This window comes from Budorcas taxicolor, chromosome 1 (genome assembly GCF_023091745.1).
Source record: "Budorcas taxicolor isolate Tak-1 chromosome 1, Takin1.1, whole genome shotgun sequence".
Lineage (NCBI taxonomy): Eukaryota > Metazoa > Chordata > Mammalia > Artiodactyla > Bovidae > Budorcas > Budorcas taxicolor.
In genome coordinates, this window is record NC_068910.1 from 11,039,811 (window position 1) to 11,057,048 (window position 17,238).

General features: G+C 41.9%; 1 protein-coding gene across 1 annotated transcript in view; it reads left to right on the forward strand.

Annotated features, from left to right (window-relative positions):
• The window catches only part of DOCK3 (dedicator of cytokinesis 3), a 285,077-nt gene that overhangs the window by 161,689 nt on the left and 106,150 nt on the right, over window positions 1-17,238 (forward strand). Inside the window, exon 10 of the mRNA XM_052637625.1 lies at window positions 15,563-15,644. Within this exon, the coding sequence (XP_052493585.1) occupies window positions 15,563-15,644 (82 nt within the window). The remainder of the gene's footprint in view (window positions 1-15,562; window positions 15,645-17,238) is intronic.

A 17,238-nucleotide genomic window follows, 5' to 3' on the forward strand; every position in this document is an offset into this window, starting at 1 on the left:
TGAGACATAGGACTTTTAAATTCAGATGCCTGGGGAAGATCTCTGTAAAGAGATGATACTGACGCCTCGAGATTAAATTGCTGACCCTCCCAGGCCCTCAGCATTTGACTGCCCCCCCTTCAACAAATCCCCTTCACTTTCTGAGCTCAGAAGACTTCCTCAAACATTGATCTCTTTAAAAACAAACCATAACACATTTGTGTGTGCTGTGCTAAATCGCTTCAGTTGTGTCTGACTCTTTGTGACCCTATCCTCCTGTCTCCTCTGTTCATGGGATTCTCCAGGCAAGAATACTGGAGTGGGTTGCCATGCCATCCTCCAGGGGATCTTCCCCACCCAGGAACTGACCCTGCATCTCTTAGGTCTCCTGCATTAGCAGGCAGGTTCTCTACCACTAGCATTGGGCCCCAAATACTATCATTGGAAGCTTTACGTCACTCAGAACTTTTAAGATTCGCAAGCATTTTTCTACATACCCTAGTCACTAATCCTTCCAGAGTGGCTCACAATACCTCATTTGACTCTAGGCCAGACAGACTTTCCAGTAACGAGACTCATAAGACCACGGGGAAATCACTGGACCCACACAGACTGTGTTTAGAGGGGAGCATAAAGATAGAAGAGCCTGTAATGGGGCATGTCCCACAGGGGCTGGGGAGGAGGGATGGTAATGCCTGGAATCATAAATAAGTTGCATTAGACTGTGATAAACTGGAAGACATTCATATCCAATGATTTTTATTTTCTTGTGAGGCTTAAGGGGAAAGGTGAAGGTTTGCATTGGTCTCTATGGGAATAAGGGCTAGAAAGGAGCAGGAGTGAACACTCATGAGTGTATGTGATGTGCCAAGCTTCATGCCACCAGCTCTATGTATGTCACTTAATTTAGTCCCTGCATCAACTCTGAAGTCAAACATATTACTGGTTTCCCATCTAGGATTCAAGTCCTGGTCTATCTCCTGCTTGATTCCCATTATACCATATTTTTTTTAAAAAAAAATATTTAATTGGAGGCTAGTTACTTTAAAATATTGTAGCGTTTTTAGCCATACATTGACATGAATCAGCCATGGCCCATTATACCATATTGCCATAGGAATTCATGAGAGACTATCCAAGCAATTGCAAAATCAGCAGGACATTGAAATCAGAAACTTTTAAGGGGCCCTAATGGTCATAGTTGGGCTTCCCTGCTGGCTTAGTGGTAAAGAATCCACCTGCCAATGCCAGAGACACTGGTTCGATCCCTGGGTCAGGAAGATCCCCGGGAAGACCCCCTGGAGTCGAAATGGCAACGCACTCCAGTATTCCTGCCTGTAAAATCCCATGGATGGAGGGGCCTGGTAGACTACAGTCCATGGGATCACAAAAGAGTCACACATGACTGAGTGACTAAGCAACAGCAACAGTGGTCACAGTCATGAATTCCTGCAGGCCAGGGATCTGTGTTTGGTGGCTGCTCACTGTTCCTTCTAAACAACAGCAAGCAGGCTTTCCTACTAGCGATGCCCTGAGATACACATTCTTGATGCCAGAATGTTGTATCACTGAAACCGCAGCAGGAATCCAAATTTAGGAGACAAGTTGAGGAAGAAGCTTACTGAGATCAAAGTTAAGCATTATTTCCCTCAGAAACCCTGAAATGTAAGTTGTTTGACTTAAATAGTTTGCCTTGAGTTTTTGCATTAAAACATCTTTTTACTTCTACTCCAAGAAATTTGTGGAGTATATTAAAGCTCATGCTCATAAGGGTGAGCACCGTATAGATGGCTTCAGAGGAGTAGCTAGCCTAGTTTATCTTAACTGATTAGGGGCATTGGTGTAGGGTCAAAAATCAAAAGGTATGGCATTAGAGGAAATGGAAGCACAAGCTTGCAGTCAGCTTCCCACTGCCAGGAAGAGCATCCGAGCCTGCAAGATTCTGTGAAGACACAGGAGTAAACCAGGGAGAAGCAGCCGAGGACCTTTTGATACTCTTTCCTTGGAAGATTGCATGTACCCAAAGATGGATACGTGCCCTCTTTACATCCTCTTTCTGAGGATACACAAAGCTTCTAAGACCTATCTGACCTCAGGCTGAGAAGTCTCCTTTAAGGTATGAAAGACCCACTCTGGAAATAGTCCCTTTGCTGTTCCGTGACCTGTACCTTGGCTTCTACCTCATCCCATCCACCTACACTGGCTTCACACTCTGTCCCTCACCAGGCTGTGGTCCACCAGGATCAGTCTGAGGCTTCATCCTGCTACCCCTGAGGGTAATCCAGTCCATCCATGGCCCATCCCCCGTACCTATCCTGCTTGAAATTCTTCAGCCTCAGCCTTGTAAATCAGGAGAACTCAGGATTCCTGGACTCAGTCTTTTAAAAAAACTATTTTAAATTGGAGGATAGTTGCTTTACAGTATTGTGTTGGTTTCTGCCATACATCAACATGAATCAGCCAGAGGTATATATATGTCTCCTTCCTCTTGAACCTCCCTCCCTCCTCCCAGCCCATCCCATCCCACCCGTCTGGGTTGTCACAGAGCACCAGTTTGAGTTCCCTGCATCATAGAGCAAATTGCCACTGACTATCTGCTTCTGGTAATGTATATGTTTCCATACTGCTCTGTCAATTCATCCCACCCTCTCTTCCCCCCATTGTTGGATTTGACCTTTGAGGTCTGTCCTTGGCCTTGTTCTAAGCTACCTGAATTCACACACCTGCGAGAGCCTGCCTGCCTTACCATGGTTAGTGCTGCCAAATAAGCCAGGCTGCTTAACCTCTCTGTGCGTCCATGTCCTCAACTCTGAGATAGTAATGTCTGCATCATCAAGGTGATGATACATGTGAAGTCCCTAAATCAGGCCCTGTCAGACAGTAAATCTCAGGAAATAATTCATAATTATTATTGTTATCATACATGTCAGAACTTTGCTCTTGAGTCCAAATATCAGTTTTTTATGTGCTTTAGGTGGGCTTCTGAAAGACAGGAAAGGCAAATATAGGTCTGTGGCCCCTGCAGAGATTCTCCCTGTCGCAGAGGCCCTGCTTTTGCTGGGTACCTAGCAGGCACTCGCCCCTGAGACTTAAGTGACAGAGTGTGTGTTCGCTTGAACAAGAGACAGAGTCTCTTGTTAGCTGAATAGCAAGATAGTAGAGAGATTTCATTAAACTAAGAAGTCATCAGAGCCCTGTGGCAGCAGCGGGTACATTCAGAATACTCATTTATTGCTGTAAAGCCCATGAGAGCCTTTAAAGCAAGGAAAAGCTGTGTGTATATAGATAGGAGCCTTTGGGGAAAACTGCCCCTTTATTATTTTTCATTTTGCCCTCAGCTACTTTGGTGTTTTAATTGTATAGTCCTTCTAAAGTTATTAAAGTCAAGTATCTAGAAACTAAACCTCTGTGCTCGATTCCTTGAGGATCGCAAAGATGTAGAAGGCACAGTCCCTGCTGCTTTGCAGATAAGGACACTGGACTTAAAGGATGTGTTGCAGATCCCAGGGCAATCCCAGTGTTCATTCACTAGAAGGACTCCTGGGACTCAGAGTTATACTTGCGGCTGATATTTATTATAGCAGTGGAGTAAGGATACACCGGTGGCTTATTAGGAAGAAGAACCAGGTAGAGTCTGAAGGAGTCCACACACAGCCTCCCTTATGCTCCCTCCATCACATTAGGGGTCACACAGAGCACTGTCTTCAAATACTCGTTTCTAGTTAAAATGCACTGACAGATGTGCAGTGTTTCTGCCCTAGGAAGCCCACTAGAGATATAGCAACCAGCATTTTGGAGGGCTGGTTATATAAGAACCCTTTGTTTAGCATGTACAAAATGTCCAGAAGGGAAGCAAGTGTTCAGTATAAACCATATTGTTCACATAAAAAGTCTAGGCACAGTGTTGGGAACACTGCAAGAGTCAAATCCCAGATGCCAGCCAGAGGCCAACTTTCTAAGGATAGCAGTCTTTCTAAGGATAGAAAGCAGGCCTTTCTAAGGATAGCAGTCTCAGGCCTGCTATGTTAACTTTTCTGTACAGAAGAGGTGTCACATACACACACAACCAGCTCTAATACTAACCCATCAGAGTCACTGCTGTAAATGGTTAGATATTGAAGGAACAGGTCCCTTCTGACTGCTGGGTCACAGAAACCTTTATACCACACATTTGAGCTGGGCCTCAAAGGTTAGGCAGGGTTTGAGCAGCAGCAGAGAAGTGGGGAAACAGGACACAGTGGGCAAAAAAATAGTAATTTAGGGAAAAGCAAGCAGGCTTATCTGATCAGAAACAAGATGTATTGATGGAAATAGGGGAACATAGGAAGGCAGGGAGAGGACAAATGCCACAAGACCTGGATTAATAAGTGGAGGCTTATGGGTTTTATATGCAGAGATGGAACACCACTGAAAGTTTCTCTTTTAAGACAGGAAGTCATATAATTCAAGGCATGTTTGCAGGAGATACATCTTTGGTGGAAGATAGTCTGGTCTGGAGGTCAGAGTCCTAGAGACAGAAGGCTGCAGAAGATACCTGGATATGTTTCCCAAAGGCCTGGGCTTCCGAAGATGCTCATTAGTTTATGGCCCACCTCAGTATATAGGAAATAGGTAAAATAAATGAGGAATGCAAACTCTGATTATGTCTGTGTTGTAGACTACCCTTTAGTACCTTGTCAGGCAGGCCAGAGATGACTGCTGCTGCTGCTGCTGCTAAGTCGCTTCAGTCGTTTCCGACTCTGTGCGAGCCCATAGACGGCAGCCCACCAGGCTCTGCCGTCCCTGGACTTCTCCAGGCAAGAACACTGGAGTGGGCTGCCATTTCCTTCTCCAATGCATGCATGCAAGTGAAAAGTGAAAGTGAAGTTTCTCAGTCGTGTCCGACTCTTTGTGACCCCTTGAACTGCAGCCTAGCAGGCTCCTCCTCTAGGCCTGTCTTAATTTGTGCAGTGAATTGGTACCAACTGATGCAACATTCTACATGCAGAGGAGAGACTATTTACTTAAAACTAATATGCAACCTGTATTGACTAGAGTACTCAGAAGCTGCCAAATCCCCAGTTCAGGTCTGCACAAGTATCTGACTGTCTTGCACCAGCCCTAAGCTCAGGTAGAGCAAATCTTCCGTGAAGCTGCAAATTACTCTCTGCACACATCTGGATTTCAAGGCTGCCCCACTCTCAATAAAAAGTTCAGAAGGGGCCAAAGGGCAGACCACATAGGATGTGCTTACTGGCGATGCCTTATATTCCGACTTCCTAGACTCTTGTCCCAGATTCCTGGCCATTGACATCTCAGACTGCCTCACTTGGGTCCTATACTCCTGACTCACAAAATTTTGGTCCAGCTCATCTGTATAAACTTCCTCATCTGGCTATTTGATTGCTACACTTTCAGAAGTCTACTTGCCTCTCACATACCCATTTCTGAGACCAGTAATGCCTGGTCAGAGGACTGCCATTCCTGAATCTGGCCCTCTGAACAACTTTCCTTCAACCCCAAAACCCCAGCTCTGTATCCTGACCCTGGTGTTGACAGCATTACAATTTTGTGCTTTGGAGCAGTGCTGCTGTGCAGTAGTACGGAGCCCTTTGTCTCAGTGACCACCTCCTCCCCCAACCCTAAGGAGTTGTGCTATCCAAATAGAACTTTGTAGGACAATATAAATGTTCTATATATGGCAGAACATTATGGTCTGCAAGGTAGCCACTAACTACATGTGGCTGTTTAGCACTTGAAATATGGCCTGTAGCTGAGAACTGTTTCTAATATTATTAATTTTAATTAAATATAGATAACTACATGTGGCTAGTGGGTACCATATTATAATGGCACAGCATAGATCCTGATGGGAGTGATCTGGTAAACTGGCTGTGCAGGGTAGACTTAATCTGTGTGCACAGGATATCAAGAGGAGGGCAAGACAATGACATGAAGAAGACCAAGGAGAAGGTCCTTTGTGGTCTCAGATATATCCACTTGTTTACATTCCTAGGCATATAATATTTAGAGATGCACTAATTTTCAGTTGGTTTATTTCTTTTTGATCAATATTGAATATTATTTTTGCTATTTAAATATGTATCATGAAAGACAGTTGACTACAGGAATTAGTATAGGCTTTGAGAGTCCCTTGGACTGTAAGGAAATCACACCAGTCAATCCTAAAGGAAATCAGTCCTGAGTATTCATTGGAAGGACTGATGCTGATGCTGAAGCTGCAACTCCAAACTTTGGCCATCTGATGCAAAGAAATGACTCATTGGAAAAGACCCTGAGGCTGGGCAAGATTGAAGGCAGGAGGAGAAGGGGACAACGGAGGATGAGATAGTTTGATGGCATCACCAACTCAATGGACATAGTTTGAGCGAGCTCCGGGAGTTGGTGATGGACAGGGAAGCCTGGCGTGCTGCAGTCCATGGGCTCACAAAGAGTTGGACTCAACTGAGCGACTAAACTGAACTTGAAGAATCCAGACCTAAGTTGTAGTGTTGTCTCTATACCATGTCAGCTATGTCACTGTAATACTGCTTTTAAAAATATCATCAGTTTTTCAGTATTAAGGGAAAGTAAGAAAGATTTTGACATAGTGCAGTGAACACTGTTCTTACATCTTATACTTTAAAAAAATTAAAGTTCTCAAACACTTCATTCAAAATTTTAGTACTTATGAAATCTTTATTTGCTATTGTTTCCTGAGATTATTCTGCATTTCTCAGTCTAGAAAATATCTAGTAAAATATCTAGTAAAATGTCTGACAGATAAAAATATTTATTTAGTTTTCAGATTTGCTGAGTTTTCTAGCTTCCATTCAAGAAACAATCAAGGTTTTTATATTTCTTCTGTATATGTTTATTTTGGTTTTTGTAAGCTCTGCTGTTCCCATCAGGATTCCCTCATGATCTATTAAACTGTAAGACTTTGCTTCATTTGCACACAAACAGCAGAAATAGGGACAGGAACAAGTTAATAAATAATATGTATTCTGTTATCTTTAACTGGAGGACTTATGTGGTTACAACAGGCCATATCTGTAGATGTGTGTGTGTGTATGTGTGTGTTTTGTTTGACAGACCAGGAAAAACCTTGGACAAATACTATGATTTTTCTTTCATTTGTGAATATATATTCCTTTTATGCTATATTATGCTAATCAGAGAAAAACATGAGTAAAGGAATGAAATTAAAAAGAACAATAATGTTCACATCATGAACAAAGAGTGGGAAATCCCAGAACAAGAGATTATCAGTATGAGGGAGGAGGGAAGCGAGATCCAGAAGGTAGAATGAGAGTGGCCTGTGGTACCTGATATTTTTAACATTGCTTTTTTGACATCATGATTACTTTTCTACAGTACTTCAGACTGCTTGACCTTTAGCTGAGAAATGTAAAAGTGTGGGGCTTCTTTAGTCCCCATGGGTGTGATTAGCAAATTATAAAGAAAGCAGGGCCAACCGTCTGCCTCCCGGCTTCCTCACATGGAGGTACACCTTCCTCAGAAGTATCATGGCTTGAATGTTGGAGGTGGCAAAGATGAGCTGACTCCGCATTGTGCTGTCCTGTCAGTGGAATCTCACCCTCACTTCAGCCTCATATGTTCATTTCAGTTCAGTTCAGTTCAGTCACTCAGTCATGTCTGACTCTTTGCGACCCCATGAATCGCAGCACGCTAGGCCTCCCTGTCCATCACCAACTCCTGGAGTTCACTCAAACTCACGTCCATTGAGTCGGTGATGCCTTCCAGCCATCTCATCCTCTGTCGACCCCTTCTCCTCCTGCCCCCAATCCCTCCCAGCATCAGAGTCTTTTCCAATGAGTCAACTCTTCGCATGAGGTGGCCAAAGTACTGGAGTTTCAGCTTTAGTATCATTCCCTCCAAAGAAATCCCAGGGCTGATCTCCTTCGGAATGGACTGGTTGGATCTCCTTGCAGTCCAAGGGACTCTCAAGAGTCTTCTCCAACACCACAGTTCAAAAGCATCAATTCTTCGGCGCTCAGCTTCTTCACAGTCCAGTTCTCACATCCATACATGACCACTGGAAAAACCATAGCCTTGACTAGATGGACCTTAGTTGGCAAAGTAATGTCTCTGCTTTTGAATATGCTGTCTAGGTTGGTCATAACTTTTCTTCCAAGGAGTAAGTGTCTTTTAATTTCATGGCTGCAGTCACCATCTGCAGTGATTTTTGGAGCCCCCCAAAATAAAGTCTGACACTGTTTACACTGTTTCCCCATCTTATTTCCCATAAAGTGATGGGACCGGATGCCATGATCTTCATTTTCTGTTGTTGGGTTTAAGCCAACTTTTTCACTCTCCTCTTTCACTTTCATCAAGAGGCTTTTTAGTTCCTCTTCACTTTCTCCCATAAGGGTGGTGTCATCTGCATATCTGAGGTTATTGATATTTCTCCCGCAATCTTGATTCCAGTTTGTGCTTCTTCCAGCCCAGCATTTCTCATAATGTACTCTGCATAGAAGTTAAATAAGCAGGGTGACAATATACAGCCTTGACGTACTCCTTTTCCTATTTGGAACCAGTCTGTTGTTCCATGTCCAGTTCTAACTGTTGCTTCCTGACCTGTAATTTAGGTTTCTCAAGAGGCAGGTCAGGTGGTCTGATATTCCCATCTCTCTCAGAATTTTCCACAGTTTATTGTGATCCACACAGTCAAAGGCTTTGGCATAGTCAATAAAGCAGAAATAGATGTTTTTCTGGAAATCTCTTGCTTTTTCCATGATCCAGCAGATGTTGGCAATTTACATACTTTTTATTGTTAAAATTTTTACTGTTAATTTTAACATTATTGTTTTAAAATTTTTACTTTTAACATTGTTATTTTAAAATTTGTATTGGTGCTTCCCTAGTAGCTCAGCTGATAAAGAATCTGCCTGTAATGCAGGAGACCCCAGTTTCATTGCTGGGTCTCTGCTTGTTCCAAATCTGACAGTGTTGCCCCCCTGATCTCTAAGTCTTTTGGGTGGGAATGCCATGAACCTCAAAGAGACTCGGTGCCACCGGGAGTGCTGGAGTCGGGGCTTGGAATGGCCTTTCTAATCGGAGAGGTCAGGTGCCCCCTGTGGGTGATTGGAATCCTGGCACTAGCTGGGTTTCATTCACACAGCCCCTCTGGGGGCCTGTGCGACTCAGACACTCTCAGTTCATCTCTAGGACAGGATGTGATTTGCAGCATTTCCCAGATATATTTGCCCAGTGATCCCCTCCTCCCTTCCGTCACACACTTTTTTTTTTCCAGTGTTCATTTCATGAGATGAAATATAGATAAAGCATGGGCTTGGAAGTCAAAGAGCTTTAGATTTGAATTCTGACTTTACCACTCTGCTTTTTTATCTCAAGTCAGAAACTTTGACTCTCAGTTTCCTCAGAGGTGAAATAACTGTTATGAGAATTAAATGCAATTAGGTAAGAAAAGAAACACTTTAAACAATGCCTGGTACAGGAAAGATACTCATTAAGTGGCAGCTGTTAACAGCTGCTGCTGTAGCAAGTTGAGTGCAGCGGTATATCCCCCTACCACACCTTTCCCCTGAGCTTCACACTTGGGCTTTCAGCTGCCTATTTTTTGTTCACCTGCATATCCAAGAGACCTCAAATTCAGCATGCTTATCTGAAATTTTGGCCACCTGATGCAAAGAACTGACTCATTTGAAAAGACCCTGATGCTGGGAAAGATTAAAGGCAGGAGGAGAAGGGAATGACAAAGGATGAGATGACTCAACGGACATGAGTTTGAGTAAACTCCGGGAGTTGGTGATGGACAGGGAGGCCTGGCGTGCTGCAGTTGATGGGGTTGCAGAGTCAGACACGACTGTGCGACTGAACTGAACTGATCTGAAATTTATATCTTCCTCCTTGTACCTTCTCTGGTCGACACTACCACATTTTGTTAACTGCTCCATCTGGTCAGCTTTGTCATCTACATATACCTCACATCCTTTCACCTTTTTTCAGCCCCAGAACAGCGTTGTAGCTTGCCAGGGCTGCTCTTCTCTGTCTTTAGAGTGTTTTCTATGTCACAAGCCTTCCACACAGCAGCTGAAGTGATCATGCTAAAAACTTATGAGATCAACATTGCTTCTCATAGTTTAAGTTTCAGAGCTCCTGTAAGGCCCATAATGGGGTTTTCCAAGTTTGTTAATCCTGACAACCAACTGAGACCGTTTTAGAAATACTAATTCTTGGACTCTCTCCAGAAGTCCTCGCCTTTAGAGATTCTGATCCAGATCTGGGATGGGACACAGGAATCTGCACTTTTAATAAGCTGGGAGGTACACCTTGTTATAGCCAAGGGGGACAACCCTCACCTGTAACCCACACCGTGGGCTTGTCCTCTCTGCATTGCCCAACGCGCCCCAGCTCTCCAGTGCCCTCTTCCACTTCCCCACCATCAAGCTGCCTTGGTGCACACTTCTCCTGGAATCCCCTTCTCTTCCTCTCTAACTTTCCCTTACCAAATGCGCAGAGTCTAGCAGTATTGCCAAAATGTGTCCCAGTATCTCATTCGGGCAGCCTGTCTTCAGCCCATTGGAGCTTATCACCCCATTTCTGTGTGGTTAATTATAGAATTCTCACATTGTGTTGTCATTTTTGTTCTGTGTCTCTTTCTCCCAGTAGACTCAGAGCCTCGAGGACAGGGACCATATTATTTCTCCATTACCATCTTCTTGCTTAGTTTCTGAAACATGGTAGGGGTTCATGAATGCTTGTTGAAAGAATAAAAAGGAGGGAGAGAGGTTGGAGAGAACTCTTGAATTGTACTAGGAGGCATAAAAAAGTTCTCTGGAGCCCTGATGTGTCTCAGGCACATGTGGTGGTTAGGAGGAAGGCCTCAGTAGGGAGGATTCCTGCTCCTGTTCCTTCTCTCTGCCTCTGATTCAACCAAAGTAGCTCTGTTATTAAATTTTTCATGTGTTGGTGAATAGTGTAAGACCTTGTTGAAAAGAAGGGAAAAGTTGGTACTAAAAATAAATTTGAAAACTGCAGTACTGATTTACCTTAATGAAATCCCTTTATGCATCTCTACTCTCTGTGATTTAGAATGAAGTGGGAAAACTTGAAGAACTTGAGAAATAAAGCCAAGAATCTAAATTGGAAACTGCAACTGTGAGGCAAGATTAGAGATTTCCTAATCTGTTGGGTTGTGCCATATAGTATGGCCTTGGGGCCACTTGCTGCTTTCAAGCACCTGGGGAGTTATCATGAGAGAGATGCTAAGTGGTTGGCATCCATTTCCAAAGAGGCCAATGTGAAGAAGTGTGAAGATTACATTGAAAGAGCTGTGAGAATTCCTCTGAATTTGTTTGAGGTGCGTGCTTGTATTTCCAAAGCAGTCTACAGGAAATAGCCTCCCTAAGGAGTAAGATTTTGTCCCTGCCTCAGCACCTGGCACAGACTACCTCTTCATTGTTGGTCATCAGACATTTGCTGTGGGGATGCATGAATTACCATCAATGGAAAAGTGTGTGAAATGCACTACCACCCAGGAATTAGGACTCTCATAAAAGCAAATGATCTTGAAATTAAGACTCTATTAGACTTGCCACAGATTCAAATTATGGATTTCATTTGTAAGAACTTGCTCAATAATATGAAATTAATGTAGCTTAATATACTGTTCATGCATAGCTCATCACAAAGACAAGTAAATGTGGAACAATTCTCTCATAACACTGCTTATTAAAGAATCAGAATTTAACCGTCTCTCTTTTTTTTTTTTTCCTCTTGAAAGAATTAAGATTTTTTTTACCCAGAGAAAACTGACCTGTTGCTCTCATATAGAGGTGTGGGTGTTTGCAAAGTCTCCTAAATAAATTTTACTCTTTTGGCCACAGTTCCTTTCCCACTTTTAGGATATATGAGGAGTTGTGCCTCTCATTGGCAAATAGATTCACTCAGCGTTTATCAAATTGTATCCATACAGATTCCATGGTCTTATGCAGAGGCAGGTTGTGGGGTGAGAGGTCACCTGTCCCATTGATACTTCAACACATAATAGCATTTCAAGACTCTGAGAAGTCCTGGGAGACAGAAACCTAACTGTGTTTAACGCCATATGTTCCAGCAATATTGACCACTTCTTTTGCAGAAGAGGTGTTGCCAAATTAGGAAACATTGGATAAATATTTGCCTTCAAATAGTTTGAATGTTAACAGAAAGTGCCATTTATCTATCATACCCATTGGTGAAGTCAGCAAAACAGGAAATAATTTGATTTATACCTAGGGCTCTTTGAAATGAAAAAAAATAGTCATTTTGACTCTCACAAATTGTGAAGATACATTATTTTCTTATGGTTAAATAATAACCCAATGTATGGATATACTTACCATGTTCTATTCAGCCATTCATTTGTTGGTAGATATTTTGGTTGTTTTCATCTTTTGGTTATTATGAAAAATGCTGCTGTGAATGTTCATGTAGTTTTTTGTGTGGCCATATATTTTCAATTCCTCTTGTAAATAAATACTGAGGAGTGGAATTGGTAGATCCTACGTTAAACTATGTTTAACCTTTTGAGAAATCACCAAACTGTGTTCCAAAGTGCCTATGTCATTTTACATTCCCACTAGCATTGTATGATGGTTCCAGTTTCTCCATCTTCTTGCCAACACTTGGTATTATCTGTTTGATTAAAGTCATTCTGCTGCTGCTGCTGCTAAGTCGCTTCAGTCGTGTTGTGACCCCATAGACGGCAGCCCACCAGGCTCCCCCATCCCTGGGATTCTCCAGGCAAGAACACTGGAGTGGGTTGCCGTTTCCTTCTCCAGTGCATGAAAGTGAAAAGTGAAAGTGAAGTCGCTCAGTCGTGTCCGACTCTTCGCGACCCCATGGACTGCAGCCCACCAGGCTTCTCCATCCATGGGATTTTCCAGGCAAGGGTACTGGAGTGGGGTGCCATTGCCTTCTCCTAAAGTCATTCTAGTAGAAGTGAAATAGTGCCTTCATTGTGGTTTTAATTTGCATTTCCCTAATGGCTAATAATGTTGGACACCTTTTCATATCTTTATTGGCTCTTTGTTCATCTTCTAAACAGAAATGTCCATTTAAGTTCTTTTATTATTGAGTTGTAAGAGTTCTTTATAAATTCTGTCTACAAACCCGTATCAGATATATTATTTGAAAATATTTTCTTTCATTCAGTGAGTTGTCTTTCCCTTTCTTGATGGTGTCCTTTTTAAAGGAATTTTAAAATTACTTATTTATTTATTTTTGGCTGCACTGGATTTTTGTTGTTGAACACGGGCTTTCTCTAGTTGCAGCAAGTGGGGGCTACTCTCCAGCTGTGGTCCATGGGTTTCTCATTGCAGTGGCTTTTGTTGTGGTTCCCAGGCTCTAGAGCACAGACTGAGTAGTTAGGACATGTGAGCTTAGTTACTGCACAACATGTGGAGTCTTCCTGGACCAGGGATCCATGTCCCCTGCTTTTCTTGAGCTTATTTGCCATCCCTGTATATTCTTTGATGAAAGGTATGTTCAGACTTTTTGTCCATCTTTGAGTTGTTACTTATTGAGTTCTGAGATTACTTTATATGTTCTCAATACAGTGCTTTCTTAGAATAGTTTGTAAATATTTTTGCCCAGGCTATAGCTTGTTTTTTCATTTTCTTAGCAGTGTCTTTCAAAGAGAATATGATTTTAACTTTGGTTAAGTCCAATTCATTATTTTGTTTTGATTCATAATATTTGCTTAATAATCTAAGTTCACAAAGATTTTTCTACTGTGTGTTCAATATAGAAAAACAAATGTGAACAAGATACACAAAGGTACTTGTCTCATTTTTCTTGTGTGTATTATAGTTTTTAGCTCTTAATATTTAGGTCTATGATAAATTCAAGTTAATTTCTTGTAGGCAGGGATCATGGTTCAGTTTCTTTATATGGATTGTTCAGCACCATTTTTGAAACTGCTGTTCTCCCTCACTGAATTTTGATACTGAAAAGTAATTGAATGTATATGTGTTACCACATTTTTAAACAAAGATCTCCCTCACCCCAACATGCCCATTTAACTGAAAGCTTATCACTTCCACATCTTCATCTCTTCAAAGAGTGGTCTAGACTCACTGTTTCTGCTTCCTTCTTTCTTACTCTCACACTAAGCCTCTTTATCATTCCACAAAAAGGGTTCTTGCCAGAATCACCAGTGATCTCTGTTATGACATCCAGTGGATACTGTTTTTTTGTTGTCTCATGTGATTCTCAGTGTCCGTGGGCCTCAGTGATCCTCCCACCTCTTTTTCAGATACTTCTTTCCCTAACTAATATAGCATCCCACCACTCTTCTTATTTTTCTTCTGTTTTTATTTTTGATCCCACGTGTCTACTCTGCAAGTTCTTCTTCTACCTATTTCTTTTATGTCAGTGTTTCTCCAGATTGTCCAGAGCCCCTTTTCCCTCTCATTCTGTGCATGCAACCTACTATTCCCATCTAATTCCCTGGCTTAAGAATCTCAAATTTACATCTGACCCAGATCTTTTCTGAACTTCATGTCTGCCCATTTAGCTGCCTACCAGGACCATGAGCTCTAGGAAGAAAAGTGCCCTGTATACATTTGTGTTCATATTTGTATTCCTGTGCTTAGCACAGAGAACTTAATGACTATTCATTGGCTAAATGAACGAAGGAATAAGTGAACAAGTTAAGCCACCTGTGCATTTGATAGAGCATATCTTTGGTTCTAGTCCAGTGCTTCAGTATCGGCCCTTCTACTGATACCTGACGCATGCAATGAGTGCGTGACGCTGGGCACGGGAGAAGCAAGTACTTTTAGAACCACATACTTTGTGTTTGCCATGACTCAGGTTTCCTGCCACAATTGATAGAGAACCTTGGGATGCTGAGATAGGAATGAGGCCCTAGGCACGGGCAGGAAAGAGGTAAGAGAGCAGGGAGACATTGCTCCAGATGTTGCAAACACTGTTTCTAACATTTTTCAGTTCAATAATTTCCTTCAAGAATTAACCTATATTGTTTGAGAAATAAAATATATTAATGGCCCTATTGAATTCTGAGTACATCTTTATAATTACCATACATTATTTCTTTTTTTACTTTTCACCCAAGCTTTTGTAAGTCCCTGTAACATTTTTTCTTCGCTCTAAAATGATTCTCAAAAAGTTATGCAGTAAGATGTAAACTGGGTAATGTAGACTCTTTCAGACCTAGTGTTATGAATCTTTTTGTGATGATCTGAGTGTTCACATCAAAGAATGTGTTTGCTTCTTATGGGCTTATTATTATTATGGCAGAGCTTTGGGGGTATTTGGGAAGAATAGAAGACAGGGTCCTCATTGCTGCCCTCGGGGAACACATGCCTTTAGGGAGAGAAAAGCCATAACTGGCCAAGTAGACAGCAGCATCTCTGACACAGTTTGTTGTGTCTGTTGCATGCTGCTTGGCAAGAAAGATAGTCTCCTCCCACTAGACATGTACTTTTGGCCTTGCTTATCTCTAATGGGCTGTCCTGAAAGTGTCTAGGGTCTCTTTATGAATGCCCTTTTTATTTGTTCTGGAGCATGCAGTCCCTTACATTTCTCTGTCTCTCTCTCTCCTACATTTCAGTGAGCGGTTTCTGGTGAGACTGAACAAGAATGGTGGGCCAAGGAACCCAGAGAAGATAGAACGAATGTGTGCCCTTTTTACAGTATGTGCAAATTCTCTTTCCCTTCTCTGCTGTTGACTCTAACTAGGGTCCTGCTCTGTGGATATTGTTGCCCTGGAAACAAGCACTAATTCTTACTTCCCTACACACTGGTGAGAATAGAATTTGATTTATGTGTCTATCAGGTTTTAATGAAATATTTAAAAAAACTGAAATAAGCTGCAGTTTTTAATTGAATTTATTTTAAAAAATACAACAAGTACCTCTTACTGATGTACATTTTAGATGCAATTTAATATAGTAGACATGTAAAACCTGAGAACAGTCTTTCTTTCTATTCTTCAAGACCACTGGGGATTTCTCTGATGTGTAAGTATAGTTTCTCTCAAGGCATCCACCAAACTTACAGCTTTGCAGTTTTTTTAATTAACAAAAAAGAGTTTATCAAAAGAGAGACAGACTAAATAGCCCTCCTCTTTCAGACACTAAACAAAGTCTTTTCATGCCATGATCCATACTTTAGTTTTTTCTAAATAACCATGCTGTTATTCGTGCTCTCTGAGATCATGGATCCATCAGCTCAGAGAAGGCTTGGTAGCCTGCTTATTGAAAAGTATTAAGCCTCACAGTACCATATTGTCTTTTGTATTCTTCAAGTTGATTCTGATTTACTAATTTTTTTACCCAGTTATGAAACTTAAGTGCCCGGCCTTATTTATTTCAGTTAATTTATTTGCTTAAGAAGAAAAGACTGTCACAATTTTCAGCCACTTTTGACTGTCATAGATTCTTTGGTCTGTTTCAGTGATACTGAGATACATCAAAACTCATTGAGTGCAGGGAGGTTTGATGGTGTCACAGTGCCCCTGCCCTCGTGTGTGGTACATGGTTGATGGGTAGGTAAAAGTCAGGTGTCTCAAACCTTAACAGTGTTCCTCAAACACAAGTGGGATTTATCTAGGACTCTGATATGTGACTTTCTCTGAAAGATAAAATTGGATTTGTTTACCTGAATTTTTTGTTCATTTACTACATTACTGCAGAATCAAAAGCCACTCTACAGGGATAACTTGTATTGAAAGTACTCCAGATGTACAAAAAGATTTATAAATCTAGCTAAGCTAAAATGAAGTTTTGTACATTCTTGAGCTTAGCATTCAAAGCTTAGGAGATAGTACAGGAAGAGAAAGCAAGAAAAGCAGACACATGAGGATGGCTAAGGGAACTGAGACCTTTTAGCCTGGAAAGATCAGTGCTCTGTCTTCAGTAGGAGAAGAACAAGGGAAAGAGTCCCAGTTGCAGGTAGTGGGATGTAGGTTGGAATATTGGAGGAGAGTGTGTGACGTGCGAGCACCTGAACAACACGGAGCTGCTTCTCTGGGGCTGCCTGTCTGAAACAGGATTAGGATGAGATGAGACACCCATCTGTCTAGAATGTCTCAGTAACGTTAGGAGTCTTTTTTAGGTCCTGATTCTCCAATATTGTTTGGTTAAAGCAGCAAAAGAAGTTAGTGATTCCTTGTTCCTTGGCATTGTGGGAACAGAGGTGTGTGTGTGTGTGTGTGTGTGTGTGTGTGTGTGTGTGTGTGTGTGTGTGTGTGTGTGTGTGTGTGTGTGTGTGTACGCATGCTGTCCT